The sequence below is a fragment of the Globicephala melas genome, chromosome 15 (genome assembly GCF_963455315.2).
Source record: "Globicephala melas chromosome 15, mGloMel1.2, whole genome shotgun sequence".
Taxonomy (NCBI): Eukaryota; Metazoa; Chordata; class Mammalia; order Artiodactyla; family Delphinidae; genus Globicephala; species Globicephala melas.
In genome coordinates, this window is record NC_083328.1 from 44,236,898 (window position 1) to 44,249,200 (window position 12,303).

A 12,303-nucleotide genomic window follows, 5' to 3' on the forward strand; every position below is an offset into this window, starting at 1 on the left:
AGCTGAGGCTCAAACCCAGGAGCCCAGCCTCCACTTCTTGTGGCCTCCATTATAGCTTGGCTTGCTGGGGGAGTAGTCCCTCCGACCCAGTCGGGCCGCCTTCCTTAGAACTAGGGACGCTGCCAGCAGCTCCTGGTTGCCCTTGGGGGCGTGAAATACCGGCGGGGAGAGGGTGAGGGCAGAGCATCCCTTTATGGCCCCGTTAGGAACATGGGGGCGCAGTGGATCTTGAGTATGGGCACTGCCTTCAGTGGGCCTTCCTGCCCCCACCCGAGGTGGGGGGCAGCTGTGGGAACCGAGGCAGGAAGCGTGGGGTACTGGGGTTGGGGTGGGTGGGCTAAGCGGCCCAGAATGGGGCAGCAGGAGGAAGGCAGAGCTGACGCCTTGGTTAATGTGGCCCGCAGTTAACAGGTGGGCCACTGGGTGTGTGTGAAAGAATGCCTGAATGCATTCATGCTTGACGGACTGAATGAATGAATATGCATTTCCCGGGAGAGGGCGGCGGGGACGGGGCCTCCTGACAAGAAACGGGGTCGGACCTCGCTTCTCCCAGAAACCCTAGGCCCGGAGGAGAGGGTCGTCCCCACCCCAAACTCCTTTAAGTTTAAAACTACTAAACTGTAACATAAGTGCGAAAAAAGTCCAATTAAGATCTGATTTCAGCCAATATAGCCATTCTCGCCCACATTTAAAACCTCCAGTACCCTTTTAATTTTCATTTCTCTGTATCCCTGAATTTAGGCGTCCAGAGCACACGCGCTCGGACAGCCTTAGAGTAGCAGAGAGGACCTGAGGAGCTGCCCATTATCAAGCTGTGATAATCTCTGTGCTTCAGTTTCTTGCTCCGTAAATTGCATGAACTAACACCTGTACAGTGGGGTAAAGCCAGGTCCTTGTTAAGGGCCGAAAAACTGTTTTTGGTAATCTGACCCCAGGATTGGGGTCCTTGCGCTGGCCGTAAATTACTGTGAACTCCTCGTTTTCCTCCTCCTCCCCAGCTTTTAAAGGAATGAGGTTGGGCTTTAAGCTTCCCTGAAATAACTCCATCCCCGTTCCCAGGCCACTTGATCTGCCTAGATTTGTCGACCTCAGGCGGCGGCGCCCAGGCATCCTGTCCCCGCCCCTCCGTGCTCCAGGCCCCGCCCAGGCAACCCGGCCCCGCCCCTCCGCGCCTCCCGGGCGCCGCCAAAGCCCGGGGCGCGGATCACGCGGGCAGGAGCCGCTCTGGGCATGCTCAGTGGCAGGGCAGGTGGGGCCGCCGCGGGCCGCCGGGTCCGGCCGGGAGCGGAGGGGCGGGGGCAGAGGGGAAAGTGGGCGGGAGCCACGGGCGAAGTGTCGAGAGCCGCCGGCAGCCGCGGGACGCTGGGCAGGTGGGAACCCGCGTGGTCCGGGCCGCGATGAGCAATGGCATCGGTCAAGGTGGCCGTGAGGGTCCGGCCCATGAATCGCAGGTGAGTAGGAGGGCGGGGCGCAGGCGGGCCCCTGAGGCGTCCCCACCCGGAGGAAGTTGGTCTCCAGCTCCCCTCTAAGGCCAGCCTGGACTTAAGTGTCAAGAGCCGGTCTCCGGCCCACTGGGCCCTGGCTGTGGCCTCTGGGGGCCTGGACCACTTGAAGCTTTGCTGTTCCTTTCACACTGCCCTGGAGGGGCCCTGGGGGGTAGAGAGTTCACGAGGCCACGGAGGAGATTCCTGTTAACTCTTCCAGGTCCCATTAATTTGAAGAAGTTTGCTTCTTCTCTCTTTAAAAAGCATCAAGGGAACAGTTTCACGAGGGTGTAAATCCATGAGCGTGGTCATGAGGGCACCAGAGCTGTTAGGAGAAGTCCCCCCAGTTATGCCAACTCAGAAGTTCTCTAATTGTTATCAGTGTTACTTTTTTCAACTCTTAAGAAGTGATTTCAGTTCCCTGAACTTGAACCCTAACTTCTAATCAGTAGTTTAGCAGTTCTTAACTTAAGGTTAAAGAGTGGATGGCAAAACTTTAAAAACTTTTGTTTCCTGGAAAAAAAAAATCAAGGACACTTAAGTACACGTGTTTGAAATATGCTGTTGTTAACAGCTGGGGGGGAATTATAAACACATTTAGAATTTAATCTTGTATGTTTCTACGAAGTAATGCTTTTCAGAATGATTTGACTTTGCGTTCACTGAGGAATAGTTTGCTTTTCGGTGACTACTTTATAATCAGTTTTTACAAGAGTTAGCTTTTTAAATTGGTTTAAAGAACTTTAAAGAATGAAGTAGATCTAAATGGGATGTGTCCTTCCCAATTGATAGGAGCAGTTCACACAAGGCCATTTGTTTTTATTGGCTTCTCAGTCAAGTTGGACAGTTGACTTACCATATGGCCTTTGCTACTTTCTTTGTATCAACTTTGGAGGTCATCAGAAGATCATAAAATCAAGAGATTGCCGGAGCCTTCTTTGGCTCATCTGAATCTGTTTTTCTGTTGGCAGATAGGGAATCATTATTCTGGTTTATAACTATTGGAGACCAGTGCTTTTGTGATTGTTAAGTTATCTCTAAAGCTTTTTAGGGAAGGAGTTTGACTTTTTTGTAAGTCCTAAGAAAATACGTAGGTTTCTATGTATATTCAGTCCTACAAGACAAATGGACCCCAGAGTCATTTAGATGTTTTTGAAAGATTGTTCTTTATTTTGGATTTACATGTATATCGAAGTTCCTTTCCTTCTTTGAAATAAAGAAGTGTTGGAGCGCATGCTACGAGATTGTATTGAGTAGCTTTAGAAAGCAATTAAGTGCCGCCTACCAAATGCACGGGCATTGTGCTGGGTGCTGTCTGTGGGACAAGGTAAGTGAGGTCTGCTGAGTGTCTTTCTGGTGAGGGAGGGACTGCAGACTAGTGGGACTCTCATAAAACCCTGGGTGGGTTGGGAGGGATGCTACTGGTGCGTGCCTTGACAGTGGAGGCCTGAAGCCCAGGTATGTGGAGAGAAGACAGGAAACATGTCCAAAAGCCACGTGCTTTGGGCAGATAGATGGACGTGATGATGTCTGTGCTCTCAGCAGAGAACTCTTGTGGTGGCATCTGGATTAGGGCAAGAGGTAAGGAAGCAGTAGTCTGGCCATAGGTGGAGATGGGAAGCCTGGAAAGATCCACGGAGGCAGTCTGCTGGCAGAATTGACGGGATTTGGCAGTTCATTGGGTGAGAAGGAGGGGAAAGGGGAAGAACACAGAGTCATTAACTGAGGTTTGATGCTCAGGGAGGTAGAAGAGGTTTGGGGAAGGTGGACGGTCAGGGGGGTGCGTTCTCTCTTGGGTTTGAAAGTTATAGGAGATGCAGTAAGTGTCAAGTACAAGGACAGCATCTAGCACAGGATGAGTGCTGTCCCAGGTGTTGACCCTGTTCACTGTCCGACGTGTGGGAAGGACATCCGTCTCTCTGCTGGTGTTCAGTAGACTGTAAGAAACATGGGTCTCAGGTGATCTGAGGATTGACATTTGGAAATCTTTTGCACGTGGATGACGGTTTAAGAATGTTACAGTGAGGAGGAAATTTCTCAGCAGGAGAAAATCTTACTTTTATGTATAAAGCACAGATATTCAGTAGATTTTAAAAAAAGAAAATGTTTACAGTGAGAAGAAAAGGGATTCAGGGATTGGACACTGGGATATGCTTCTCTGTAGGATTCCAGGGAGAAGATTGGCTTGCAGCTCATGGAGGAGAACCAGCAGAGCAAATGGTCATGGCGGGAAAGGAGAAAGGTCTCCCGAAGGAGGTGGTGGTGGTTATTGTCAGATGTTGCCAAGATGGTGCTCTGAGGATGCCAGTAAGATGAGGTCCTCGGTCTTGGAGACAAGAGCATTGATAGCCTTCCAAAGAGCAGTTTCATGGGGAGACAGTGATCTGGAAGTTGGGAGTGAAATAGAAAGACATATACAATTGGCCAACCAAAAGTACTTGGCCTAACTCATAAGGAAAGGCTTCCAAGTTATAATGGCCGTAAGAAACCATTTTTCACTAGTGAGATTGGTGAATATTAACTGAACATTGAGTGTTGGTGATGGAGTCATAAAGGATCAAGACCTCTGAGACTTCCATGCTGGGAAATTTGACAGTAGCTGTCCAGATTAGAGGTTTATAAAACTCTTTGGTTGAGGAATTTCATTGCTAAGATTTTATTTTATGGATTATATTCCTACCTACGAAGAAGTATGTGTAAGGATGTTTCTGCATCATCATTGGAACAACAACAAAAAAATCATAAATGATCTAAATGTACAGTGATGGAGGATTTGTTAAATTATTGCCTATTCATTTGGTAGAATGCTGTGTAGTACTTAAAAAAGAATGTGTTGATCTTAAGAGTTCCAAGATATCCACATACACACTCACTACAGTAGAGTTGTGTGAATGTGTGTGTTAAAAAATATGTACATAGAGGCACACACAGGGCCATACCTGTATGGAGTGATTCATAAGAAGCCTGGCAGTGGTAACTCTGGGAAGGAGAGCTGATGAAGAGTGTCAGGTGAAGATAGATGGCTTCTTTTTTGGTTTTTTTCCCTTTACTGTTTGAGTTTTTACTTTGCTCATTGGTGGTGTTATAATTAATAATTGAAAACTTGTGTATGTAATTTTAAAAAGTTATCTAAAAAGTCACTGGCACTGGAGAAAGAATTTTCAGCTGGTTGTCTGGGAGGATTGAAGGAAGTTGTTAAAAATATTTTCCCCCAGTTTGATTGAGATGTAATTGACGCATCGCTCTGTGTGTCAGGTGTAGAGCAGAAGGACTTGACTTGTATATGTTGTGAAATGATTACCACGATAAGGTTAGTTAACATCCATCATCTCATGTAGTTTTCCAAAAAAAAAGGAAAAGAAAAAAATGGTTTTTTCCCCTGTGATGAGAACTCTTGGGATTTACTTTCTTAACAGCTTTCGAATATACTATCCAATGGTGTTAACTATAGTCATCATGTTGTACATGATGACTTATTTATTTTATAGCTGGAAGTTTGTACCTTTTGGCCCCCTTCATCCAATTCCCCCATTCCCTACCCCCTGTCTTGGGTAACCAGAAATCTGTTTTCTTTTTCTAAGTTATTTTTTTGTTTATTTTGTTTTTTGTTGCTTCTTTTTTTTAAGATTCAACATATAAAGGCGATCTATACAGTATTTGTCTTTCTCTGACTTCTTTCACTTAGCATAGTACCCTTAAGATTCATCCTTGCTGTTGCAAATGGGAGGATTTCCTTTTTCATTGCTGAATAATATTCATATATTCATATATATATATATATACACACACACATGTATATATGTCACGTCTTCTTTATCCATTCATCTGTCGATGGACAGTTGTTTCCATGTCTTGGCTATTGTAAATAAGAGTACAGGCGCTGAAGGCAAAGAGGAAGCAACCAGCCCGAAGGAAAGGCCTGGAGTGATAGGGAGGTGAGGTTGGCCGTTGCAGCCAGGCTGTTGAAGGATGGGGCAGTGTGGTGAAATACTGACTCTGAGGAGGAGCCTGTTGCGGTCACCAGTCCTCCTTGCAAGAAACACCCAGTGCTTGATTAAGGACAAGATGTGATGAATTTGTTTTTACTACTGTCCGAGAGGAGGAAATTTCTCCCTCTACCGCTCTCTTGAGTTCTTGTGGCTAGACTAATAATAAAATTGACCCAAGATTTAACAGGAGAAAAAGAAACAAATTTGTAAGGAATTGACAGGACAAAGAAACTTAGGTTTTGTGTGCCCAATTATTGAAGAGCCTAAACAGAGTTTGGGCTTGGGGTAGTAAGTTAAAGAAATAACAAGGCTCCAGATTCCCTATTTTTGACTGTAAGGGTGTCCTTCTACCTCCACATGTGAAGGGAGTGTGCCCTTCACATGGGAGATTGATTCTCCTGCTCTCAGGGAAACAGAAAGGAGGGTGAGAGTGACCCTGTTGGATTGGCCGTTTCTTAAGAAACTTTAATTTAAAACAATTAATATGCCGTGAAGGTGCATTTTGGGGTAGCCCATCCTGAACCTTAACACTGCCTTATGGCTTTTTTCTTTTTTTCTTTCTTTTTTTTTTTTTTTTGCGGTACGCGGGCCTCTCACTGTTGTGGCCTCTCCCGTTGCGGAGCACAGGCTCTGGATGTGCAGGCCCAGCGGCCGTGGCTCACAGGCCTAGCCGCTCTGCGGCATGTGGGATCTTCCCGGACCAGGGATCGGACCCGTGTCCCCTGCATTGGCAGGCGGATTCTTAACCACTGCGCCACCAGGGAAGCCCCAAGATTGGCGGTTATTATTACTGTTACTTTTAGAATTGAATGATGGTACCTTTATTCCATAACACATATTTAAAAAATGTTTTACCAAAAAGAAAAAATTTGCTGAGTGCTGGCAACAGGCCAGATGTTAGCGTTATAATGTACTTTCTCGTCTTATAAGGCAGGTCCGCCCCAGGCCTTCTATTTGTGAGGGTTCTCAGCTTCTCTTCCCGATCAGCCTCTCAGGTAGAATTTGCTGTCATGTCAATCAAGTTAAAAACAAAAGAAAAAAACGCCAGTGGTAGTTTGACTGGGGTTGATGTCTTTAGACTCTACTGAAGTTTTCCCATTTTAAGAGCAGGAGTGTTGGGGAAAATCGCTCAGTGGTAGCCTCTTGGGTCTGTGATGACGCCAGTCTCTCGTGTTAAGGGTGGGTGGTGTCTGTCAAGATGGTACCATGCACCAGGCACCGTGCTCATTTCTTCACCTTGGCAACTTCCTTTCCCCCTCACACCAGCTCACTGATGGAGGTCTTTTCACCCCATTTTACAGACGGGAAACTGAGACCCCTGAGATAATAAAGTGCGGCTGAGCCAGCTCCACTTCCCTCCAGAGCCCTTTGCTTGGTGACTTCTTGTCCCCGGGCTTGCTGATGACAGAAGCCCTTGGCCTCAGGGGACGGCTGGGCTGGTGGCCGAGGAGAGACACAGGCACACCACACACGCAGATAACACAGAATCTGTGAGGGGATTCTGGAAGCTGGAGGAAGAGGTCTCCGGGGCTTCCCAGGGTCCCTTGGATGAGAGGGTGGGGTTTGAGTTGAGCCCCGAAGCAGGGGTGTAACCAGCCACCATTTAGGGAGCGTCTGTGAAGTGCTTGCCTGGTGATCTTTGGAAGTTAGCACAGTGGCCGCATTCTGCAGATGAGGGGCTCAGAGACCTGAGGTCACACAGCTAGGTCGCGGTGGAGTCCGGATTGGAGCTGAAGTCTCTCTTACTCTCATTTCTAAAGCCCCTCCATTGTACAGAAGACTCAGATAAGAGGAGGGTGGGGATGGCTGGCAGGTGGCACCGAGTACAGTTACCCGGGATCTTGGACTCACTGGAGCTTTGTGTAAGGATTAGTTGAGAGGTCGGTGGGCAGGGTGTTGTGAGGACATTTCTTTGTTAAGCTTGGGAGTTTGGGCTTTTATACTGCAGTCCTGTGCTGGCCCTTGGCGGCATGCAGCTCCTTAAATTAACTGTTCAATAAAATGTAAAATGTAGTTACTTAGTTGCACAAGTCACATTTCAAATGCTCCGTAGCTACATACTGAACAAGGCAGATAGATCATGTCCATCTCGTGGAAAGTTCTACTGGACAGTAAGCCTGACCTGGGTTTGAATCCCGGCTCTGCACCTTCCTAGCTCTGGGTCTTGGCACTTTACTCAGGTGTTCTGTGCTTCAGTTTCTTCACCTGTAAGACGGAGATCTTCACAGGACCCCCCTTGTGGGGCTGAGATGATGACTGAATGAAGTAACCCTTGCTAACAGTATTGGGCCCCAGAGTAAGGGCTCTATAAATATTGGCTACTATTATTAGGCACTGGGAGCTGCTGATGGCTTTTCAGAAATATAGCAGTGTAGGGAAATAATACCAGCATTCCAGCAACAGTGAACATTGATTGACTGTTTCCCAAGTGCTGTGCTAAGTGCCTTTTATGCACTATTATCCCACTGACTTTCCTGCCATATTCTGGGGTGCAAGACCCTGAGACCTCAGATGTCCTTTAGACTGGGCAGAGGCCAGTGCCGGCAGACCATTCAGAGAACTGGAGTATGACCAGTAGGGATGGGATTCTGGACCAGGTTGGCGATGTAAGTAACAGAAAAGGAGGAGTCAAAGGATGAAACTTATAAACAAAACCCTGAAAAAACCTTCACGGTGTTTTCTGATTGTGAAAATAATGTATGCTTGTAAAAAACGTCTGCTGAAAAGTGTACCAAAGAAATCAAATTGAAAATCGCTCATAATTCCACGGATCCAGAGATGACCCCTCCTAAAGTTTTGGTGCATTTAAATCCAGTCTTTTTTTCCTGTTTGTGTAGCAGCATAACGTATAACTATCTTATATCCTGTCTTTTACGTTTGCAAGAGACATTCTGAAGACCAATCAGTAGGACATAGAGAGGCAAAGAGTCAGATGACTGAGAGGCTTGGGGCCCTATTAAGTGGACGAATGACCTTTGCCAAGGTCAGGATGTGGGATGAGCCTGTTGGGGTGGAGGGCCATGGTGGTCAGTTGAGTTGGTTCAGGATGCTGGTGGGGCTGCAGGCAGTAGGAACTCAGGTGAGTTATCAGCTCTGCAGGTGCATATTTGGAGGTGGGTCGCTTGAAGGTGGTAGCGGCTGTGGTGGCAGTGAATGTTGTCTCTGAGGAGGACCATGGTAAAGAAAGAAGGGGTGGGATAGCAGAACTGCATGACCTGGGTTAAGACCGAGCTGTCAGTAGCTGGCCGAGTGACCTGGGCAGGTTGGTTTTACTCCTGGGCTCAGTTTCTTCTTTTGTAAACAAGGACTCACTGAGACTATTTTAGGGGGTTTACAAAGTCAGAACTGTTTTCACACCCATAGTAAGATATTTGCTGTTTTTACTCTCATCTCTCACGAGGGTACTGTGGAGTTTTCGAGAAGCTACGTGATGTGTGATGACGTCGTGAGTCTGTGTGCAGTGCATTGTGTCAAACATGTCTCAGTTTTCATTTCTAATATGGTAACTATAAATGGGTATATCAACATTAATAAAAGCTCTTTAGGCTCTTCAGTTATGTTTAAGAGTTGTAAAAGGCTACGGAAGCCACAGCATGTGAGAGCCGCAGCTGTAAAATGATAGTGCATAAGTTGTTGAGGGGATTAGATGGAAGGGTGTATATGGAGAGAGTGTTTAGCATACTTCCAGGCATGTAATATCCTTTCAACAAATCAGAGCTGCTATTATTTTTTATAATCACCTGTTACTGACAACTACACTTAAGCGGACAGGAGTGGAGGGCCAGGCAATGGAGACGGGAAGGGAGAAAAGCAGGAGAGTGAACGTCCTGGTCATCAAGGGAGAGGAGAGGGGGTCACCAGCATCGGAGGTGCTGCAGGTCGAGGTCCGAGCCCAGCTGGCTGGGGAGGTGATTGGCTCCTGTCTCTGGAGGGAACTGTTTTAGTTGAGGGGTAGGAGGGGATGCTAGTGGGGTTGGGGGCGGGAGGCTGGCGGTGGGGGCCAGGAGGTGGCACCTGTCGCTGCCCTTCCAGTTAACGGAGGGATTAAAGGAAGGAGAGAGCTCACCCCTGTTCACCTGTGCAGTTTGGCTCCTGTAATAAAATCTAATCTCCTTTACTGATTGTGTGAGGCACTCAGACCCCAGCCCTCACCTGGGCATCGCAAACCTGGGCCTGGCAGAGAAGTTTGTGTGTGTGTGTGTGTGTGTGTGTGTGTGTGTGTGTGTGTGTGTCAGAGGTTATTTAGAAATGTCCAGTTGTGCAGTACGTAGATAGCACTCTGGTCTGAGCTGATTTAGCCTACACATTCTCATTTCATGATCAACTTCCTAAATTATTTCAGTAGCTTTTTCTATTTTTGTGGGTCCTGGAATTGGGATGCAGTCTTGCTGAGGCCTGTTTTATGAAACGAAATACATTACGGCTAGACTTACACGGCCTGGGGGAGATGTGACAGTGCCCCACCACGCCCAGGCCCTTCCCCAGGTTGAAGCCTCTGGCTGATTTCCGTGATGGAGAAGTCCTTCCTGGGAAGGTTGTCATTGTTCCCTTGGATTCGGCCCAGTGACTCACATCAGGCACGACTGCTGGCGGGGCCTGGAGCTTTCCTTCACTCTCGCCCACTCTGGGCTGAGCATGTGTGTTTCCTGCTCTGTCCATTTCCAAGTATATTCATTATTCATTGTTGCTGCCCAGTGGAGGGGAAATAACTGTTTCTGTGATCAGCAATCTACTCATAGACACTTGGAGCAATTTCAATGGGATGTGTAGAATTTAAAGTCAACTGAGAAAGTGCTTTCACCGTAATGGTGTTGACAAGTAATTTTTTTTTTTTTTTTGCGGTACACGGACCTCTGACTGTTATGGCCTCTCCCGTTGCAGAGCACAGGCTTCGGACGCGCAGGCTCAGCGGCCATGGCTCATGGGCCCAGCCGCTCCGCGGCATGTGGGATCTTCCCGGACCGGGGCACGAACCCGCGTCGCCTGCATCGGCAGGCGGACTCTAAACCACTGCGCCACCAGGGAAGCCCTGACAAGTAATTTTTGTCCCCAGTGACTATTTCTAGCCACTCACTCACTTATTAGGAATTCTGTTAAGTCTTATAACATCATTATCTAATTCAATTCTTGACAACAATCCCACAGGGGTGAATATTTTTAGCTCCATTTTATAGATGAAGAAACTGGGGATCAGAGAAAGATCAGGTCCCCGCTCAAATGTCACTTCTTCTGAGAAGCCTTTATCACATTGCATTGGTCTCCTGGCTTCACAGCATTTACCATTATTGAGTTTGTGTGCACGTGCGTGTGTGCACACGTGCATGGGCATGTGTATGCATGTGAAAGGATTTTTGTTTTCTTGTTTCTTGTCTCCCTGCTTCTTGCCCATAAACTCGGTGAGAGCTGGTAACCTTGTTGGGTTTGTCTGTTTCCCTAGGGCCTAGAACTGTGCCTGGCAGAGACAGGTACTCAGAAGATATTTGTTGCATTAATAACTGTCATCTCCTCCCCAGTCTTTCAGTATGTGGATGCTTTTAAGGAATCCGGGATCCGAAGCCCAGCATCCGTGGGATGCCTCACGTTGCTCCCGTGAGCAGAAGGGAATTTTGATGATCCTCCTGTTGGGTATTAGGCTGGGGAGGCAGAAGAGAGCTGAGGAAGAGCCTGGGGAAAGCTTCAGGCTTTCCCTGTGTATTAAGTTAATTATACACAAATTACACATCAAATACGTGTTATGTTTATCTCTTAAGGTTAGAGAATTGGAGGTTAAACACTATGTTTCAATGATATATAGTTTATGGGACAGAACACACTTGTTCCTTTAGAAAAGGATTTTTTTTTTAACTTGAAATAATTATACAGTAAAGTTCCCATATATGCTTCACTCAGCTTCCCCTAACATCAGCGTCTTACGTAACCACGGTGCAGTTGTCAGGACCAAGGCATCAGCGTGGTGCAGCCCTGGTAACTGGACATGGTTTTCCTGAGAACGTCCTTCTTCTGTCCCAGGAGCCGGTGCAGGATCCCACATTGGATATAGTTGCCATGTCTTCTTAATCTCTTCTGGTCAGTGACAGTTTCTAAGTCTCAGAAGAGTGCCAGTCAGTTATTTTGTAGAATGTCCCTCAGTTTGGGTTTCTCCCACGGTTTGTCATGATTAAACTGAAGTTATGCAGTTTTGGCAAGAAAGCCACATAAGTGTCCTTCATTTCCTATTATGGGGGGGTCATGATGCCAGTATGTCTCGTTACTGGTGATGTCCACGTCAGTCCCTTGGTCAAGGTGGTGTCTGCTGGGTTTCTCTGCTGTATTGTTATATTTTTTCCTCTTTGTAATTAATACATATCTGAGGGAAATACTTTGCAGGAAAAGTTTTTGACTTCAGTTTGCAACAGTATTTATTTTTTGCCCCTTGTAACACATTTCAGATTTTCTAATAAAGTTATTGTGAATATAAGATTCATTTAAAACATTTTTTTTTCCCCTCTGACTTAGTGAAAAAGGATTAATCACATTTAAAATGAAGGACATTTGTACTTTGGAAGGTTGGTGACGATTGTACAGGACTATGCATTTAAAACATCTGCAGTAAGACCTTTATCAGCCCAATGCATGTTGATGTTTCTACGGTCTACTATTTCATTAAAAAAAAAAGATGGTCTTTATCTACTAATTTATGATTGGCGGTTTGAAAACACTAGTGTAGTGAATCTATTATTCAGAGCAGAACTTGGTAAAATGTGATTTTTCTACATGAGGGAACATTGAAATTAGGATGCTGTTAGAAAGTCAGTCCTCTTTCCTCTTGGAAGCTGGGGGTGGAGGGTGGG

The 12,303-nt window shown here is 46.5% G+C and overlaps 1 protein-coding gene across 3 annotated transcripts in view; it reads left to right on the plus strand.

Moving 5' to 3' along the window:
• Nucleotides 1-1,314: 1,314 nt before the first annotated feature.
• Nucleotides 1,315-12,303, plus strand: part of KIF16B (kinesin family member 16B) — a 275,553-nt gene continuing 264,564 nt past the window's right edge. For all 3 annotated transcript variants that reach the window (XM_060285362.1, XM_060285363.1, XM_030872530.2), the window contains exon 1: nucleotides 1,315-1,451. In XM_060285362.1, coding sequence (XP_060141345.1) covers nucleotides 1,405-1,451 — 47 coding nt within the window. In that variant the 5' untranslated portion in view covers nucleotides 1,315-1,404. The remainder of the gene's footprint in view (nucleotides 1,452-12,303) is intronic.